This window comes from Leguminivora glycinivorella, chromosome 15, assembly GCF_023078275.1.
Source record: "Leguminivora glycinivorella isolate SPB_JAAS2020 chromosome 15, LegGlyc_1.1, whole genome shotgun sequence".
Taxonomy (NCBI): Eukaryota; Metazoa; Arthropoda; class Insecta; order Lepidoptera; family Tortricidae; genus Leguminivora; species Leguminivora glycinivorella.
This window is the reverse complement of record NC_062985.1, coordinates 6,979,537-6,999,307: the sequence shown is the minus strand read 5'-3', so window position 1 is coordinate 6,999,307 and position 19,771 is coordinate 6,979,537. Positions and strand designations below refer to the sequence as shown.

The 19,771-nt window shown below is 36.8% G+C and overlaps 1 protein-coding gene across 1 annotated transcript in view; it reads left to right on the top strand.

The window, feature by feature from the left end:
* LOC125234181 (adipokinetic hormone/corazonin-related peptide receptor variant I-like) overlaps window positions 1-19,771 on the top strand; it is a 131,446-nt gene that overhangs the window by 71,395 nt on the left and 40,280 nt on the right. Inside the window, exon 5 of the mRNA XM_048140388.1 lies at window positions 19,064-19,214. Coding sequence (XP_047996345.1) covers window positions 19,064-19,214 — 151 coding nt within the window. The remainder of the gene's footprint in view (window positions 1-19,063; window positions 19,215-19,771) is intronic.

The window sequence follows — 19,771 nt, the reverse complement described above, 5'->3', positions numbered from 1 at the left end:
CAAAACGTGCACTCGGAGAGCTCCATATGGGGCTAAAATAACATTTCCTGCAGTATCAAAAGTTGCAGCTCGAAGTGGTAAAAGAAAGACTATCACGGCAGTAGAATCTCTAAATAAAAAAATCCCCTCTAAGAAAACCACAAATACACCATCGAGTCCAGAGCCTTCTGAAAACTGTCCAAGGGCAAGCACTCCAAGGGACAACGAAGCTTGTGAAACTACCGAGACAGAGTCTTCTCCTAATACCACATTAACAACTAACGAAGTCGTTTCTTCGCCGGTTGACCTGAACGCACTAAGAAATATTTTTTCTGATGGGGAATGTTCACCTCTACACGTGGGTTCTCCTGCGAAATCAGGCTCTAAGGATAATTCTGAACTTAATATATCTACAAATGCCACTCCGTCACAGGATAAACTGTCGAAAAGTATGGACTACTCAGTCAACGAGGTGCTTACAGTACTAGAAATGAAAGAGGAGATTACCAGACTTACTTCGGAACTAGCGTCTACACAATACCAGCTTGAAGAAATAAGCATAGAAAACAACGGCCTAAAGAGAAGAATCGACAGGCTACAGACAGAAAATGGAACTTTAAAGAATCTGTGTCAGTCTCAAAACTTGCGCAAAGAACGCCCTGTTCCGACTCCACCAACGTCGCCGAGTCCTGTATCGGAATCTGATTCTTCATTATCAAATAACACCATAAATACGGAACCAGAGTGCATGGAAGAACTTCAAGGGTTGAAACACCTAGTAAAACGTCTAGAAGCGGAGTTAAAAGAGCACAAGGAGTCAATCACTCAACTTGAGGCACAGGTGGAGTCATTGTTATCTGTTGGTAATCTGAGGGCGTATAGAATAGGAAACTTAACCACAGCGACACAAGAGAGACGTGAGAAGAACCAGACGAGACATAGGAGCAGCTCATCGGCGGGCGTCGCTTCACCAGCTTCACAAAAACCTCCTGGACAGGAAGTACACGCTGCTCTACAGGACAGGAAGGGGAGAATTTGCATGCTAAGTACATATAAACATAAGAAAATGCTGACAGTTAGAAACTTTTTAGTGAAAGATTATGATTTGTGTCACTATCTCACTCCAGGGGTAGGTGTTAAACAGCTATTAAACAATCTTAGCGACAGATTAAGTGATTTTACCATGATAGATTACTGTATTATTTTCATAGGCGAGGAAGATTTCAGGGCATCACAAAATTACAATAGCTTAGTGACTTATATAAGAAATGTGTTACAAGAGATCACTAACACTAATATTATTTTATGCGTTCCCATTTTTAGACACAGTATTTATGCCAATATGTATAATAAGAGAGTGGAAGCCTTTAATGAGCTATTATATTCTGATGTGACCAAGTACCAATATACGCATACACTCGATTGCAATATGAACTTAACATATGACTCAAGTATGTTTAATGAATTTTCAGGCTCTATAAACAAATATGGCATGAGAATCATATTTCAAGATGTCGCCGAGTTAATAAGTAATTTAGAAAACAAACAAACATTTTTTCGTCTCTAATCAAAGCCATATTGGCCTGGGTTCTTTTCACTCAGAGACATATATTAAGGTACCATACAATGTATGCATTTTTCATCAAAACGTCTGTGGAATAATGACTAAGAAGGATGAACTAGATTTATTTTTAGAGGATCTCGGGGCTGCCTACCCGAAGTATGTATGCATAACGGAGCACTTCTTAAATAGGACTAATATTGACATTTTTGCTCTGTCGAAATACTCTGTGATATCATCAAACACCAGGAGTAACATGAGGAGAGGTGGTAGTCTCATACTTGGGCATAGCGAATGTGATTATGAGGATTTGCCGATCTGTAAACGATTTTATAAAACAATATACTTCGAAGTGTGTGGAGTTAGAGACAAGAAAACAAATTTATATATTTGCTGTGTTTATCGAATTGATGATAAAAACTATTTCGAAAATTTTTTAGAACAATTGGAATTGCTGCTGGAACATTTCTTTGACAAAAACTGCATTATATGTGGAGATTTTAATGTGGATTTGTTAAAGGACAGTGAGCAAAGAGCTCAATTTACATCCTTATTAAAATGCTACAACTTTCGATCGCTGATCTCCTCGGTTACTTACAGCTGCGGTAATGCCCAATCATGCCTTGATAATTTTTTAACAAATCTTCCTGACAGCCAAATACAAGACCTTCAGATAGTAAATAATGGTTTATCCGATGGACATGCAGGTCTATTCTGTAATTTAATTTTTCCCGATATAAATAACTCTCACAAAAAGGATGACTATATATTAGTTAAGCGAAGAGTTTTCAGTGAAAATGGCAAGGCTATATTTCGAAGAAACATTGTTAGTATTAAGTGGGATGGCTTAGGAAATTATGATTTTCTAAAAGTATTTTACGATATATTTAATAAAAGTTTTCCGTTGAAAAATATCAGGGTTAAAGTTAATAAGGACAAAAAATTGAAATGGATCACAAAGGGACTAAAAATATCTAGTCAAACAAAACGCTGTTTAATGAATGCTAACCTAGCGACCAATCACGATACAGTGGTTCAATATAAAAATAACTATGTCCGGCTCTACAGGAAAGTGGTAAGATGTGCAAAAAAAATGGCAGTACAAGCTGCTATTTCCAAGTCAAAGAACTCTGCCAAAGCTATCTGGAAGGTTGTAAATAAACACAGGAATAAGAACACTCTTAAAGCACAACAGAAAATAATCCTAAAGACAGATAATAGAATAATAGATACAACGCAGGACACTGTGGATTTTTTTGCGTCTTACTTCAACAGTAACAAATGTAATATCTCTAACGCTAACGATGGTTTAGAAAGGGCGCAAGAAATTCTGCAGGATTGTTCTTTACCTGAATTAAACGACATGTTGTGGGAATATATAACTCCTGTAGAAATAGTATCTATAGTAAAGAAAATGGAGTCAAAGAAATCGACAGGTATAGATGACCTTCCAATATCTGTAATCAAAGATAACATTGATATTATGTCAGTACCATTGTCAATATTTTTTAATAACTGCTATGAGGAAGGTGTATTTCCTGAGCAGTTAAAGGTGGCCAAAGTGGTGCCGGTTTATAAAAAAGGTTTGAAGAGTGATCCCAAAAACTACAGACCAATTTCGCTCTTGCCAGTCCTGTCGAAAATTTTTGAGAAATTAATTAAAGTTAGGCTTGTTAAGCATTTAAAGCGCAATAAAATCATTAATGAACGTCAATACGGCTACCAAAATGATGTAGGAACCAGTGATGCTATTGAGAGGCTTATTAATGATATAGTTATTAATTTAAATGAGAAATTCAGGGTTGCTGGTATATTTCTTGATCTGACGTCTGCATTTGACACTGTTGATCATGATATACTCTTATACAAGCTGGAACACTGTGGCGTACGTGGGAATATACTAAAACTTTTCTCGTCGTACTTATCAAATAGGAAAATGCTAGTAGAGATGAAATCGATAGAAGAAAGTACTCAACGGGTGTATCATTCCCAAATAGTTGACATTAATAAAGGGGTGCCGCAGGGCTCTATTCTTGGCCCTGTTCTTTTTGTAATATTTGTCAATGATTTAATTGATTACATTAATAAATGTTTTGGCGATGTTGGCGTTGTGGTTTTTGCGGATGACACAAACGCAATAGTTTCCTCAACTAACACAGAAGAACTGAGCAATAAAGTTAATGCATTACTGAGAAGGTTTCAGGCGTGGTTTAATAGCAATAACCTAATTTTGAATATGAACAAGACTAAATGTATGATGTTCAGAACTACGTCTAGGAATAGCGAGTCCCTGCATGTCAACCTAGAAGGTTCTGTTGTGGCCGATGAAGACAGTGTCAAATTCCTCGGTATATATTTAGATAGGGATCTTAACTGGAGAGAAGAACTTAGGTCACTGGAAAACGGCATTAGTTCAGCTTGTTATGCGCTAAGGAGTTTACGCGAGGAAGTTACTTTAAGGCAACTGACATCTGTGTATTACGCATTAATAGAGTCTCGGTTGCGATATAGCATCAAGTTTTGGGGTCAAAGCTACAAATATAATATAAATAAAGCGTTTGTAGCCCAAAAACGTGCCATTAGAATCATGGTCCGCATCCCATGGTGGCAGTCATGTAGAGAACACTTCATCCGTCTCAAAATTCTTACAGTACCCTGTCTTTACATTCTAGTGTTACTAACTGGTGTCGTAAAACACTTAAATAGATACGAGACAGAGGAAAAAGAATCTCTAGAATGAACACACGTAGGAAGGACTTGGATAACTTGATAGCTCCAAAATTAAATGTTGTTCACCACTCCGTACTATATCAAGCAGTAAAACTATATAACTGCCTCCCGACCGAGCTCAAGTCAATACACGATGTGACCAATTTTAAATGCCGGTTAAGGGATTTATTGATTAGTAAATGCTATTACGACGTCAATGATTTTATTTGTAATGATTAATGTATTTTTTAAATGTTCCTACTGTATACCAAATTTTGACTGACATAAGATTAATTAATATCCTAATTCTGTATAATATAGTTAAATTGCATGTTAATTATAAGGTTGTAAGATATTCTAGTAATTAGAAAGTTTATTAATAGTATAATGTTACATTTCCGACATAATTGTAAAATTGTTATGGAATAAATATTATCTATCTTATCTTATCTATCTATTTGCCAGTCGCTTTTCGGTGAAGGGAAACATCGTGAGGAAACCGGACTAATTCCAATAAGGTCTAGTTACCCTTCGGGTTGGAAGGTCAGAAGTCGCTTTCGTAAAACCAATGCCTACGCCAAATCTTGGGATTAGTTGTCAAAGCGGACCCCAGGCTCCCATGAGCCGTGGCAAATGCCGGGATAACGCAAGGAGGATGTGTGACGTGTGTCGTACAGTCTGACCAAAAAGAGTTCAAATTAAAACGTGGCAACATTGTAGTGTCATCCCTTTCAAATCAATATATGTGAGAAAACGGGACGACACTACGATGTCGCCACGTTTTAATTTCTACTCTTTTTGATCAGACTGTATGAGAATCGTAAAGCAGTCTACTACGTGATTATGACTTATGAGTAACCTACGCATGACGCCATAAGTCTACTAGTTGATTGTTATCTGGCGCCGAGACGCCGTTCTAAACCATATTTACATTTCCCTGTACACTTTCATAAAGGGGGTATTTTTATAACCGACAATATTATTTGGGTATGATGGGCTGGCTATGTAAAAAATAGTAAGACCTCAAATATATTCCGTTTAATTGTATCTAGACTTTACCCCTTCTTATATTTTTTATGGGATAGGAGGAAAACTAGCAGACAGGTCGTCTGATGGTAAGCGATCACTGCCGCCCATGGACACCCGAAACACTAGAAGTGTTTTTACTAGTATTCTGTCTCTAAAGCACTCTAAGTCGGGCGCTTTTGGCACCTGATCACGGCGGGACTCGTTCCTAATTCTTGAATTAAAATACGAAAACTGAAATAATAAAAATCAAAGCAAAACTTATACGTACAACTTTACATTTATTATTATTACAAGCCTATATTGTGTCCCACTGCTGGGCAAAGGCCTCCCCCTTAGATTTCCACTCGTCCCGGTTCTGGGCGATCTCCGGCCAGTTGTTGAGATACACGTCCAGGTCATCCCGCCATCTCCGCCTGGGCCTGCCAGATCCTCGTCCGTTTTGCGGCATCCATACTGTGGCTACTTTAGCCCACCTCTGTGGATGCATACGGCAAACATGGCCTGCCCAGTCCCATTTCAGCTTGGCGGTCTTGATTCCAACATCAATAATGCGTGTTTTTGAGCGCAGCGTAGAGTTTCGGATTCGGTCAATCCGTTTTACTCCTAAAATGCTACGCTCCATAGCTCTTTGACAAACCTTCAATTTAACCAGAAAAAATATTTAATCATATCATATCTTCTTAACCCTCTGGGAATCAAGCATGTATGTATCTACTTCTCTCAAACCATTTAAAATTCACAATTTTAAATGGTTTTTGGACTTGACACGACCGGACCGTCTTCTTTGTGATTGGAGTCCTCCATATGTACCTACAAGTCACACAATATCGTACAAGTCACGTCCAACTATCACTCACTTCATTTTGCATGATTCAAACGGCAAAAGCGATAATAAATAAAATAAAAACGTTAAAACGTATCCATTGATATCTAAGGAAATGTAAAATCTAAATCTGGCTCCGTGTTTGTTGACCAAAAGGATTATTTTCATGGATTGGAAAATATTGTTATTTTATTTCATATAATCCTCTTTTCCCTGTGATTATAATCCTTTTTATCGCATTTCCATGAAACGTATTATCTCAAACTGAAATAAACACAGACTGGACTATTTAAAATAATGGAGAATAGGAACTATTATTAGAGAGGAGTTATTTTTTGCTTAATCTCAGGGTCGCCTGTTAATCTGACACTGTCTGGATAAATCAAAAAGATAAAGTTTGTAAAACTGTACATTGTACAATTCTAAATGAAACTGTTTATACGAGATAGGACATTATTATTGTGTACTCGTGCAAATAGTGACTATGCTGTATGTTCTGGCCATGCAGTTAACTGTATGCTCACTGTCAATATTATTAATTAGTAGGTATGTATTTTCTATAGAATATACCTACTAATATTAGTCTAGGTATATTTAAGTTCTATACAATACATTTTCTGCTATACCTTAAAAGGGTCCTATGTGACATGCACCTCCAAAAAACCATGGAGAAATTATGAATGAATTCGTTGATAAATTCGCCATGCACTTTTGCAGCTGATAGTACCCATTACACTCATACACTCACATCTGTATTCACGAAAGGGCTTTGCCCTTAGACAACTTACGTTTCAGTGCCACTCTTAGGCCCACTTGCACCAAACATTTAACTCGGGGTTAGTGGGCTGTCATCTGTCAAATTCCATATAAAATGGCGGGTTAACCCTAGCAGTTAAGTGTGCATAGTCGAATGCACAAACGCGCACAATAATATTTTCATCACACCCGCACTTTAAATGTGCTATTGCACACAGGCGGAGCGTGAGTTGTAGAAAAATCGTTCTCCCAAGGGAATAATGAAATTTCTTGTACCGTACTTAACTTTTTTACATCTATTTACATATTTTTTACAATGCGAGTTCATTAACATGACAACTAATTATATGTAGGTACCTTTAGACTCACCCAGATCCCAGAGACAAACTGTGTAAACAGTTTTGGGGGACATTGTGTTTACATTTAAAATTTTATGTAAGATGTTTTATTAAATAAAATAATAATAAAAAATAAAAATGAAAAACATTGTGTGTAACTCTGGGAGTATGAATATTACTAACTCGAGTCTTTAAATCGCTCCGGCAAGCTGTCGCGATTTAACTTACTCTCGTTAGTAATATTCAACTTCCTCCCCTTGTTGCACAATGTGCTATTATTTCGTAGCTATCTATTTCTGGCGCTGTTGCTTATTGGCGCGACAGAGCAAGACTGCATTCGGCTACGGGGAAACGTGTTAAGGTGTATTAGGGTAATTCCGAAAGTCGTCTAATTTCGAAAGTCGCATCAAAATCACCATTATTTCCATCATATCAAGATTCCCCTTTCGGAATTTTCCGAGCATTTCTGTCATTCGGAAATACCCTAATGCACCTTACAAAGAAAACGAAATTGTGAAACTGCAGTGCCAGGTTGTATTATATCCCACGGTCGACTTCTAACGACGCCCGCGGGAGGAAAAGGGTGTTGAAATTCTTAACCCGTCATCACACGTAATTATTATGAATACCTGTATCTGAAAGCATGAATAAATTAAATATGAAACGATGCATAATGTAAATGTCCAACATATATACATTTTTATTAAAAGGTTAGGTGTCTATTTTTCAATTCGAAAATCAATTATAATATAAAGTAATGATTTGTCAATTTAATGTTTATCTGACTTATCATACGTATCTGACTTGAAAACGTTGGTGTTTATTTACCTCATTCATTATCAGAGATCGGATTTTTGTGCGTCATCTCATACTAAAAGTCATTAAAATGGCGTAAGTCACTAAGAATGTCGCAAATCCGTCCGATCTCTGTTCATTATGCAACAACTCTCTGAAATGTATATATTTACATATTTACTGTGAATGCCTAACACAAGTGCAAACTCTTTTTAATTTTAAAGTTGCGACGAATGTCACGAAAGCAACTTTCATAAAGTTTAAATCTTATCGAGAGGAGTAATTAAGCACACACGTACGACGCGATTCGAACTTGATCTTTGAACATCAAATGTTAGACGTGATATGAATACGACATGTCTGTGTCGATTCGATAATGACGTTTTCAGTACAGATGGTGTTTTTTTACGCACTAATGCGAGAAGTGGTTCATTATATGCCAGGCCGAAACTTCGGAGTGCCATCTGTACTGAAAAACGTCGTACGATACACGTGCGAAAAGGAAATTCGCAACTCGTGTCGATTTAAAACACTCCCTTCGGTCGTGTTTTAATTTATCGCCACTCGTTTCGAACTTCCTTTTTTACGCACTTAAATTGTATCGTAATGTACTATTTTATAGACTCCTGCCTGATTATTATTACCAATTGCGATATGTTAACGTTGATACTACAGAATATATAGGTAATAGTACAATTACAGAAGGCTCACTGCTTTGATGTTCACAAAATACCGCCTTTCATAATTCTTACCTATATTTACAGCCGACATTAAGTTCTATTGTGCTGCGCAAAGGTCGTGACCACCGAATGGGCCACGAATAGGCGGCCGCCGGCATGTACCGTCGGCAATACTGTTAGCTGTACATTTGTAATCCTTATTACAAGGGCATGTATTCTACCGATGCGATGGTTAGTTAAGGGTGTTGCTGTTTGTACTTGTAGCTCGGTGAGAGAATCGCGAGTGAGCCGCCCCAGCCGGCGTATGTAGTTTTAAAACAATATTGTTTATTGCACCAATAAATTGCTCTGATATTTAGAATAAGATGAATATTGTACACTGTTGACAATTTAAAAGTGCTTATTGTAAGCCTATTTGAATAAAGAATATTTTGATTGATTGATTGATTATTATGCTTCCAATTTTATCGGTGTCCTGCCGTTTCGCCAAAAAACGTTTCGTCAAATTTCATTTCCCAATAATCATATAGCAATAGTTTCATTTTCCAAAGTATTGTTTGGCAAAGGTATGTTTCGCAATGATTTTGTTTGGTCAAATTATCATTTGGCACAATTTTACTTAGTCAAATTTTATTTAGACAAAACTTTATTTCGCAAACGTTTTTAATGGCAAAACTTATATCCCAAAAACATGTTTGGTCAAAATTTCACATCGCAAATTTCGAAAATATTTAGGCATTTGCATTTTCATTTCTACGGGATTAATTTAATTTACCGAAGATTTTTTTGCCAAATTTAACTTAAAATTTTATTGTCAAATGATAATTTCAGTTTTATTCCCAAGGCATTCAGTTGGGCACGAAAAGTTTGCTCAACTTTATTTTTGTCAAATTAATATTACCTACTGGACAAAATTATTTTGTCAACTATTTTTTTGTCAAAAAATGTTTCTACATGCAAAACCACGTTTGACAATAATTGTTACAAGGCATAAATGTAATGTAATAATTTTATTAGTATTGTAACAGAAAACTCGTGTGTGACAGGGTCAGTTTAGGTGCGACGACGAGCGAAGCGAGGAGGAGCGTGTTAGGTTGACAGTGAGCAAACCGGAAATGGATTTTTAAAGTAATTAAAAATTAATAGAACATAATGGTCTTGAAAACATAAGGTTAAGGGATAAGAGGAAAAAAAGTACGACATACACATTATTTCACACAAATCTTGGACACAAAGTATAAAATCAACAAACAAATTTCTAGTGCGTCATTTAATTACAATATATTGGGAAATGGAAATTTTGCCTAACAATACCTTTGACTAAATAATATTTGGTAAAATGAAATTTGACCAAGTAAATATTTTGGGAAACAAATACTTGCCAAAAAAAGTTTTGCTAAATGTCAATTTGCGATAAGTTGTTTTGCCAAACGTTTATTTGGGAAATGATAATTTGGGAATAATAGTTTGGGATGTGAAACTTTGGGAAACGTTTTTTGGCGAATGGTCAGTAAACCAATTTTATCACTTATCCACGTAGATAAGACATCTGTCACTCTATACTTACCAAAGCGTGATGGATACTTTATCCACCATAGATAAGTGATAAAATGGGAACCATAATACGCCGGCTGTTAGTGGTATATTTATAATCCTATTTTGAATTAGCCGGAATTATTGTAAACAAAGGTGTGACCGGTGCTATAAAAAATTTGCACCATTCGAGGTATTAAAATTGCCGATATTTGACAAGTTTATTAAAAATCTTTACATATTCCATTACACAAATAATGACTCTGTTTAAACGAAAATAAATTTCAACACAAAACGTTTTGGTATATTTATTGAAATTAAGAAGCCGTTTTTGTCGGGTACTTTGTTTATTGCTCTGGTATCACTGTGGAAATGAACCTGGGCGACCAAGTAGCGGGCCGCTAAACATTATTTTTCAGCAACTTTCGAGACTAGGTGGTAGTGAATTTTAATGGCTAATTAAAACCGATTTCAAATACGATGGTGCAAAATAAGGTGGTTATAAATTTAATTATTGGTTTTGTAAGTATCTGATATGACAGAACTTCGTAAATTTTGGACCGATTTTTACTTTGACTTGCATGGGATCATAACATAATATACTTAACAGTCATCGTGTTCGATCTGTTCACGATTTTAAGTGTGTAATAGAGTAATCGTTAATAACTGGTTACAAATTATTTGTTTTTCCGTCGGCCCTTACATAGAGAACTCCTGACTTGAGCTGCACATGTTACTTTGACAGTGACAGCAGTTTGTTTACGTTTATTCTGTTCAATTCGTAATGGGAGTATAAAGTAATGACGTTTTTGTTGGAAGAAACGTCACATTTGACACTGACAGTTCGGTATCATAATCATGGATTACCATTATCTTGCATAATTTTTTTTGTCATATTTTACCTTCGCATAACAACGCTTGGCAGAATCCTCTTTTCGCAGAATGACTTTTTGCATAAATTTCTTGGCATACTGTCATTTTGCAGAATTATTTAAAGCAGAGTAATACAATGGCATAATGGTAAATTGTATAATAGTCGTATAATCGATTAATTGTTTTGTCGAAAATTGTGTCGTATTCTATTAACTTGGCATTCTGTCATTTCGCAAAATTGTCGTAGGCAGAATAATACATTGGCATAATGTTGACGCGCAGAATAATGTCACTTACGTTTTATTTATTTTTACATTAAAAAGGGTTTTCTGGTTTACTCACTGTCAACCTAACACGCTCCTCCTCGCTTCGATCGTCGTCGCACCTAAACCGACTCTGTGACATATAAGATTTCTGTGTCGTGTGAGTATTTGTCTGGAATTGGGATTCTAACCTAATCTATATTTCTGGCAACATTTCTTTTGAGTAACTATATATTGGGTGATAGACGAGCAAGTATCGAAAAAGGTCGTCGAGCCATAAGTACGCGTGATTGCTTATCAAATTAATAACATAACACTGTCAACCTAACACGCTCCTCCTCGCTTCGCTCGTCGTCGCACCTAAACCGACTCTGTGACATATACGATTTATGTGTCGTGTGAGTATTTTGTCTGGATGGGGTTCTAACCTAATGTACATTTCTGGCAACATGATAAAATAAATTCGGCAGAGCGTCTATTCGGTGCAAAATTACAGTCAGCAACATGAGTATTATAAAAATTCTGCGAAACCTAATGCCAACCTAAACCAAATGCCAAATGTATTTCGGACAATCAATATTCTGCAAGATAAAGGGAACCCCATAATCATATCGTAGTGACATCTTTTACTCACATCTTAAAAGCATTGTTTGAATACGACACGTAGCAATTTGAGACTTAGGCCATTTTGGCAATTTGAAATGTAGGTTGTACGAAAAGTTTCCGGTATCAACTTAACTCATTTAGCTCTTTGAGTTTAAATTCCTTTTATCAAGAGATTATTAGATACGGCAACTCCAAACATTATGTTTTAATTTTAATGAGTACAAGGCAACTACAGCCATTTTTACAGTGAGCCTGATAAAAGTTTGAGGAAGGAAGAATTATTTTAATGCAATTTTCTTTTGTCACCATGTGATGCAAAAAACAATATATGCAGTCTCTATCTATTATACAGTTTGCTAGAGTGAACATTAACAAAAGATCATTAGGAATGGCATCTACCAATTATTCACAAATCATCCCGCCATTATTTTAAAATACAGTCACCATCAGATTTTATAAAGGTCAAGATGAATAATCACTATAAGAAATCAAAATGGTTAACAAAAGGAATACGTAAGTCTTGTAGTATTAAGAGAAATTTGTACTTGCGATATAAATTGTCAAAAACAAACAAATTATATAATAGAACTCAATTCAAAAATTATAGCAATGTATTAAAAAAATGTATTATTAAGTCACAAAAAATCAGCAACACGAATTATATATCTTGTAATAAAAATAAATGTAAGGCTACATGGGACATAATATCGGCCAACTTATCGAGTGCAAAAAGTCATAATGAAATTGACTCTTTGAATTTTGATAATATGACATTTAATAATCCAAAAGATATTTGTAATTTAATTAATGATTATTTTATTAACATCACCACAGCAAAATCTAATGTGAATAGAAAGGCATTAAATGTAACTAATAATATTAATAATTATTCCTCTTCAATATTTTTAATACCTACTGATGCCAATGAAGTATTTAAAATCATACTGTCACTTAAAAGTAGTAGAAGTTCTGGGTATGATGACATTACAACATATATCCTTAAGCTGATTGCACCATGGATATGTCACCCTATGGCACATATTATTAATCTTTCATTCGAACAAGCGGTTTTTCCTGAGCAGCTTAAGCTGTCCGTGGTAAAGCCCCTATTTAAAAAAGGAGACCGTAAAGACCCAAATAATTATAGACCAATAACAATTGTTCCAGTTATTTCCAAAATAATTGAGAAAGCAATGTGTAAAAGACTAACTGGATTTTTAGAAAAAAACGGTCTAATACAGGCAGAACAATATGGCTTTAGAAGAGGACTCTCCACTGAGTTAGCTTGCTTTAATTTAGTCAAATATATATCTGAAAGTTTGAATAGCAAATGTCCAATATTGTCAATATTCTTAGACTTAAGCAAAGCGTTTGACTGTGTTGAACATGGTAAGCTCCTTGCAAAGCTTGAATGCTATGGGATCAGAGGCGTTGCACTCGAATGGATAAAAAGTTATTTATCACAAAGGAAACAGTGTACTGAAATAGTCAAATTAGAAAAAGTAGGTAGGAGTTATGTTAAAACCAAATACCGGTCAGATTTTCTTGATGTAAAACTGGGCGTCCCTCAGGGGAGTAACTTAGGTCCTCTATTGTTTTTGGTCTACATCAATGATTTGCCTCAAGCTATCTCGCATAAGTGTATACTATTTGCCGATGATACAACTTTATTAATAAGGGGTGATAACGCTGATACATACGAAACCGTCGTAAATAATGCATTAGTTGACATTAACAATTGGACATGTAAAAATAATTTAAATATCAATATGACAAAGACATTTTTTATTCAATTCTACTCATATAATAGTGATCCAATTAAATTAAATATCAATTATAATAATTTATCAATATCCAAATGTGAAAATATTAAGTTTTTAGGTTTATTCATTGACCAGCATCTCAACTGGAAGGTACATGTAAATGCTGTGTGTAGTAGACTAGATAGGTTTGTCTTTGCGCTAAGAAAATTAAGAAATACAGTAAATTTTGAAGCAGCGGTCACAGCCTATCACGGCGTGGTATCTTCAGTTCTAAATTATGGACTATTACTGTGGGGAAATTCTGTTGATTTCGAACGAGCATTTATATTGCAAAAGAAATGTGTCCGTGCAATAATGAAAGCCTGGGTAATGGATACCTGCCGGCCACTATTTCAGAAATTAAAAATATTACCACTGCCTTGCATGTATATTAAAAAAGCACTGTTGCTTGTAAAAAGCCGTCCAGACTTATTCCATATGAGATCGGAGTATTTCTCAAGCCAAAGAACCCAATACCAAAACCTTCTATACCAACCTCGGTGCAACTTAGATATATATAAGAAGAATGCGTACAACATGTGCATAGTTATTTATAATAGTCTTCCCGATACTATTAAGACACTAAATGCTCTAGAGTATAAGAAGAAAGTCACCAGTTTTCTTCTAGAACACTGTTTTTACAGCGTGAAAGAATATTTAGAATATGATAGTTGATAGAATTAGAATAATTAAAATTAAAATATTAAGCATGTATTACGTTGTGAATCTTTTATTATGAATTATGTTGTTGAAATGGAATTGAATTTTAAATTATAGCTATATTTAGTATAGGTATAATATAGTATTTTTATGTAAAATATTTTGCATGTCGTTTTGTGCGACTGAATACTGTACACCATCCTACATAATTACACCTGTGTATTCTAGAAATAAGTATTCTTGCAAATAAACGATTTATCTTATCTTATCTTATCTTATCTTATATCGGATGGGCCAAGATGCTCACAAAATCTAAACACGCTGCTCACAAAATCTAAGACGTTATAGTGCGTGTTCTGTGTGGGTAGGCGATAGGACAAACGCTCACGAAACGCTCAAGATCTTTCGTAGCTATCTATCTCTATCGCTCTTGCATCAATATGCAAGCGATAGATAGCTACCAATGTGCGACAGAGCCAGACTACCTTTCTGCGGCGTTTCGGTGGCGTTTCGCGTCGCAGAAATGCCATTCGGCTACGGGGTCTGATTTTTTCAAGCACCTAAGTCGCTCTGATAAACCTGATGGTGACTATGACTGTACACGTGCACTTAGCGTTGCGGCACACGGTCAGAGAGGCCTACCTTCGCACTTGTATATTCGCAAATAAGTGTGACAAAGAATATACTTTTAACGAGGTTCGCGGTTGGCCCTCGTCGTGCAAATCCGCATCGCAACAACAACGACGTGTATAGAAATTGTCCATGCCCACGCAAATTGACAAACATACATGCACACGTTGCAACATCGGCCTTAGTCAACTCTCTCTACACAAAGAGGCGTAGATTGGTCGTTAGTGCAACAATGAGCTTTTGCTGCCTAACGCCGTGGCTTGCGTGGGCGACGGTCGCGCGATGGTCGCGCGACGGCGGCGATGCGACGCATGCGAAATCAAACCTTATCGATATGGAAGTATGAGACGCGACGGCGACGGTCGCGCAACCGTCGCCCACGCAAGACACGACGTAAGTATTTCGGGAAATTATGATAATTCGTATTTTTATATAGGAAAGTAAGTAAATATTCATGAAATAAAACTATGGATACGGATTATATCGTGCTTAATGACACCCGTTCACCACGAATGCTGTAAAGTGTTCGAAACGTCGGGATAAATTGTAAATTCATTATACGCGATCACAGAACACCCCACTAGAAGCCTAATGCAAGCGATATTGTTCGAGACGCAAATCACCAATCCTTGCGGGGTGAGGCGGGCGCGCACGGTGCTGCCATTGGTCGTTTCAAATAATGGCGCGCCTTTACGATTAGCAGTAGGGATGGGAATGGGACATGTCTATTATAGACAATGGTACCGGTACCAGTACTGTGGTGAATTTGTTTTGCAACAAATTATAATATTATAATTAAATTATAATAAGGCCTAGTTACCCTTCGGGTTGGAAGGTCAGATGGCAGTTGCTTTCATAAAACTAGTACCTACGCCAAATCTTGGGATTAGTTTCCAAAGCGGACCCCAGGCTCCCATGAGCCGTGGCGAATGCCGATGCCGGGATAACGCAAGGAGGATGATGATTGTGATAGCACCTCAATAAAAATCATACTAGTAACTAATAACTAAACTGTGCATTTTTACTTACGTTTACTAAGTTAAATTACCAACTAAATATTCTAAACTAATCAATCAACTAAATAACACTACAGACTCTACAGATTCTAGATAATTATTCACAATTACAAATCTGCTTTCTTTTATATTTCATAAAATGGTAGCATATGGTACGAACGGCAGTACGAAGTTCCCGCAACAGACATAAACTAACATGGCCCCATCCCTAGTCGTTTACGTGAAAGGGATAGCATATCGCATTGTTAACTAGGCAAAAAGGGATGGACGCGCCTCGGCGCCGCTCAGTACAACCATATTGACCAGTATAAATGAACTCCGCGGATAATAAACAATATTCAACAAAATAATTAATTTGACTTAACTGTGGAATGTTATTCCATCTTTTTTATATGTAGAAGTGTTAGAAGACTTGCCACACCACTTTATGGTGCAAGAGACCATTGTTTGCAACCAAATTTGATTATTTAAGATTCTTTCCCGAGCGGACACGAACACTGTTAGCGGGTCGTATACTTGGGCGCTACTGATCGGTGTCGCACGCGTTCAAACTTTTATAAACCTGATTTGTCGTATGCTTGGTGACCGCGTGTCGCCCTGTAAGGGCCGTCTTGTTGTATTGGTCTGTGTACGCGATATAATACGTTTCCATAGTTTTATTTCATGAGTAACTATCGCGGTAACCGAACACAATATTAAGTACATTTTACATGTAAAATTACCTATACATAATGTTGAGTCAGAGTCCGTTTTCACATTATCCGATCCGATATCGGATGTCGGAAGGATTTCAACTGAAAAAATCCAAGATGGCGCCTGTAATGTATGGGATATCGGTCCGACATCCGCTATCGGATAATGTGAAAACGCACTTACACTGTAACAAGTTGTTTTGACAGAGAAAAAGCTTTTTTGAAAAGATTCTGCTCACAATATGATGTTACTGACAATACTGACATCGTACATCTTGTAAACTGTACGATTATAATTACCAGTCAAATCCGAGATGATGGTCGTTTGATAATACTGACGTTTGATAATTTTGACGACCGGTCTGGCGCAGTCGATAGTGACCCTGCCTGCTGCGCCGCGGTCCCGGGTTCGAATCCCGATAAGGGCATTTATTTGTTCCTGAGTCATGGATGTTTTCTATGTATATAAGTATTTATATATTATATTATATCGTTGTCTGAGTACCCAAAACACAAGCCTTCTTGAGCTTACCGTGGGCCTCAGTCAATCTGTGTAAGAATGTCCTTATAAGAATGTCCTTATAATAAATAATAACTGTAATATTTAGACACGAGTAGTTATGTACCCTCGCAAACAGTGATTTGTATGCTCAGTATATTTACTTTTAGGTATGTACATAGCATAATTATGCTCAGATCCTTATCTACAAGCGGCCTTATCTACAAGGTGTTTTAAGATATGTTTTGTATCTTGTAGGGATCAGGAAAAACTAGAAGAGAAAGTCATAACTTGTAACGAATAAAAAGTTGGAAGAGTAAGAACGATAAACTTTATAAAGCTGTTTCATATTTTATGATTCTTCATGATTAATTGTCTCGAAGTAGAGTTCCTTACTAGTTAGGGATTGTCTATATAGTTATGACGTCAGAGTAACAGGGGGAGGAGGTTCAAGAGACCATAGTTGAAAGACAGTAAATCATAAGGGAGGACGTGATATATGGAGGACCCCCTATTATTGTTATTAGTGAGTTGTGATCTGAAACTCAGTCATCATCATCGGCAGTAACAAACTAATCATAACTTTGTAACTGATAGTATATTTCGATGTTTTCACTGACTGTCAAGTCTGTCAAGAATCATTTCTTAATGTATGTGTTACCGTAAAATATTTTTCATAGAAAATATTTTAATTTGTATTTTTAAGTAGAAGATGACGCTGGTTCGATTCCAGCTCGAAACACTGGAGACCTTGGTCACTTTTTCTTTGTATATGACATTTATTTAATGGCGGCGGTCGTTACATGTTGTATCAGGCGGAAGTTTTGGAGAAGTTACGACCGACCGATACGACCTTCAAATCTTCAAGAAAAGAGCGTACACCCATCTTCAAGGCCGGCAACGCACCTCCAACACCTCTGGTGTTTCGGGTGTCCATGGGCGGCGGTGATCGCTTACCATCAGGCGACCTGTCTGCTCGTTTGCCTCCTATCCCATAAAAAAAAAAAAAAGTTCTATCAAAAACTTTCCTTATCGCTCTTATAATACGGACGCGACAGAGCCAGACTGCATTACAATCGCACGAAGCGTCAACGAGTGTCACTTTGGCTAGGCCGACAGGGCATTGTAATGTATCCGAAATGTCTGAATTGAATATTCCTAGTTCGACGCGCGTGTGCCAAATCTAGTTTGCGTCCTAGGAACCTCTGTAACTTATTCGATTTCGCTTTCAGTTTCGTACCGGTAATGGGATGCCTACACACCTACTGCACTTATCTGTTTTAGTAAGTAACTATCTAACAAATGGTGATTACATAGGTGTAACCTACATATATTTGTGCGGTCAAATCCGTCAAATGTACGCCATAATTCAATTGTGGCGTAGACTAATGAAGTTAAAATTGTGTATAGTAGGTATATCTTCTCTGATAATTTAATTTCCATACAACTATGCTGTGTCACTGTGTCACAGACTATGCATATGTGGTAAGATACATGTAACACACACAGCGCAGATAATGTATATTGACATAAGTAAATGTGTGTAGACGGTGATGATGATGATTTTATCCGCGTTGCGGTAAATATTTTTAACTGTCTCTATAAACAATCGGTAAGTACTAAAATACAAGCCCATGCAGTTGCAGGAGTTTAGAGCCAACGTTTTGCCGTGAAAGACGGACAAACAAACAGACACACACACTTTCCCATTTATAATATTAGTATGGATATGTCGTTGTCTTGGTACCCACAACACAAGCTTGTACTTGGGCTTAGTCAATCTAGTTAAGAATATTCTAATAATATTTACTTGTTACAGAGAAAAGCGTGTCGGACCACAGCCGCATCCAGCTGCGTCGTTCGGACCGGCGGCCGCTGGCGCGCGCGCGGCGGCGGACGCTGCGTATGACGGTCACCATAGTCGCCGTGTTCGCGTGCTGTTGGATGCCGTACGCCACCATGACCTTATGGTAAGAACTAGGTTTAGGACTTTTTATTGCATACTATGATAAATACCACCTTCCGTATATCGCCTTGATAATAATGAGTACAACTTTCAGGATATCACTTCATATATTATAAGATTTATAAGTACAATAGTTTTAAATGCTCCACACGTTATTATTTCAATCTTTCCTCCTTCGTTTCCCCCCAGGGGGCCGATTTTTCAATCTCACGGCGTTCGAATTCAGAAAATTGTCACCGAAATTGCCTACTATTTTCAGTGACAATTTTCTGAATTCGAACGCCGTGAGATTCAAAAATCGGCCCCCAGGTTAATCTCACGATTCCTTCTCTCTCCGTCCCTTTCTCTCCCGACTATCTCTACGTTTTTTGACGTTCGAATGGCCGTTTCGATCCACTCGTAAATTGAATTATGTCACTATTTATTTGTTTCACGAATTGTTAATTTATTAAATCGTCTTAGAAAACTGTATCCTAACAATACCGTGATTCTAAAATCCGTGGAGTCACTTTATGAAAAAATTTCGAAGTCAAAGTCAAAGTCTAACAGTAAGATGTCATA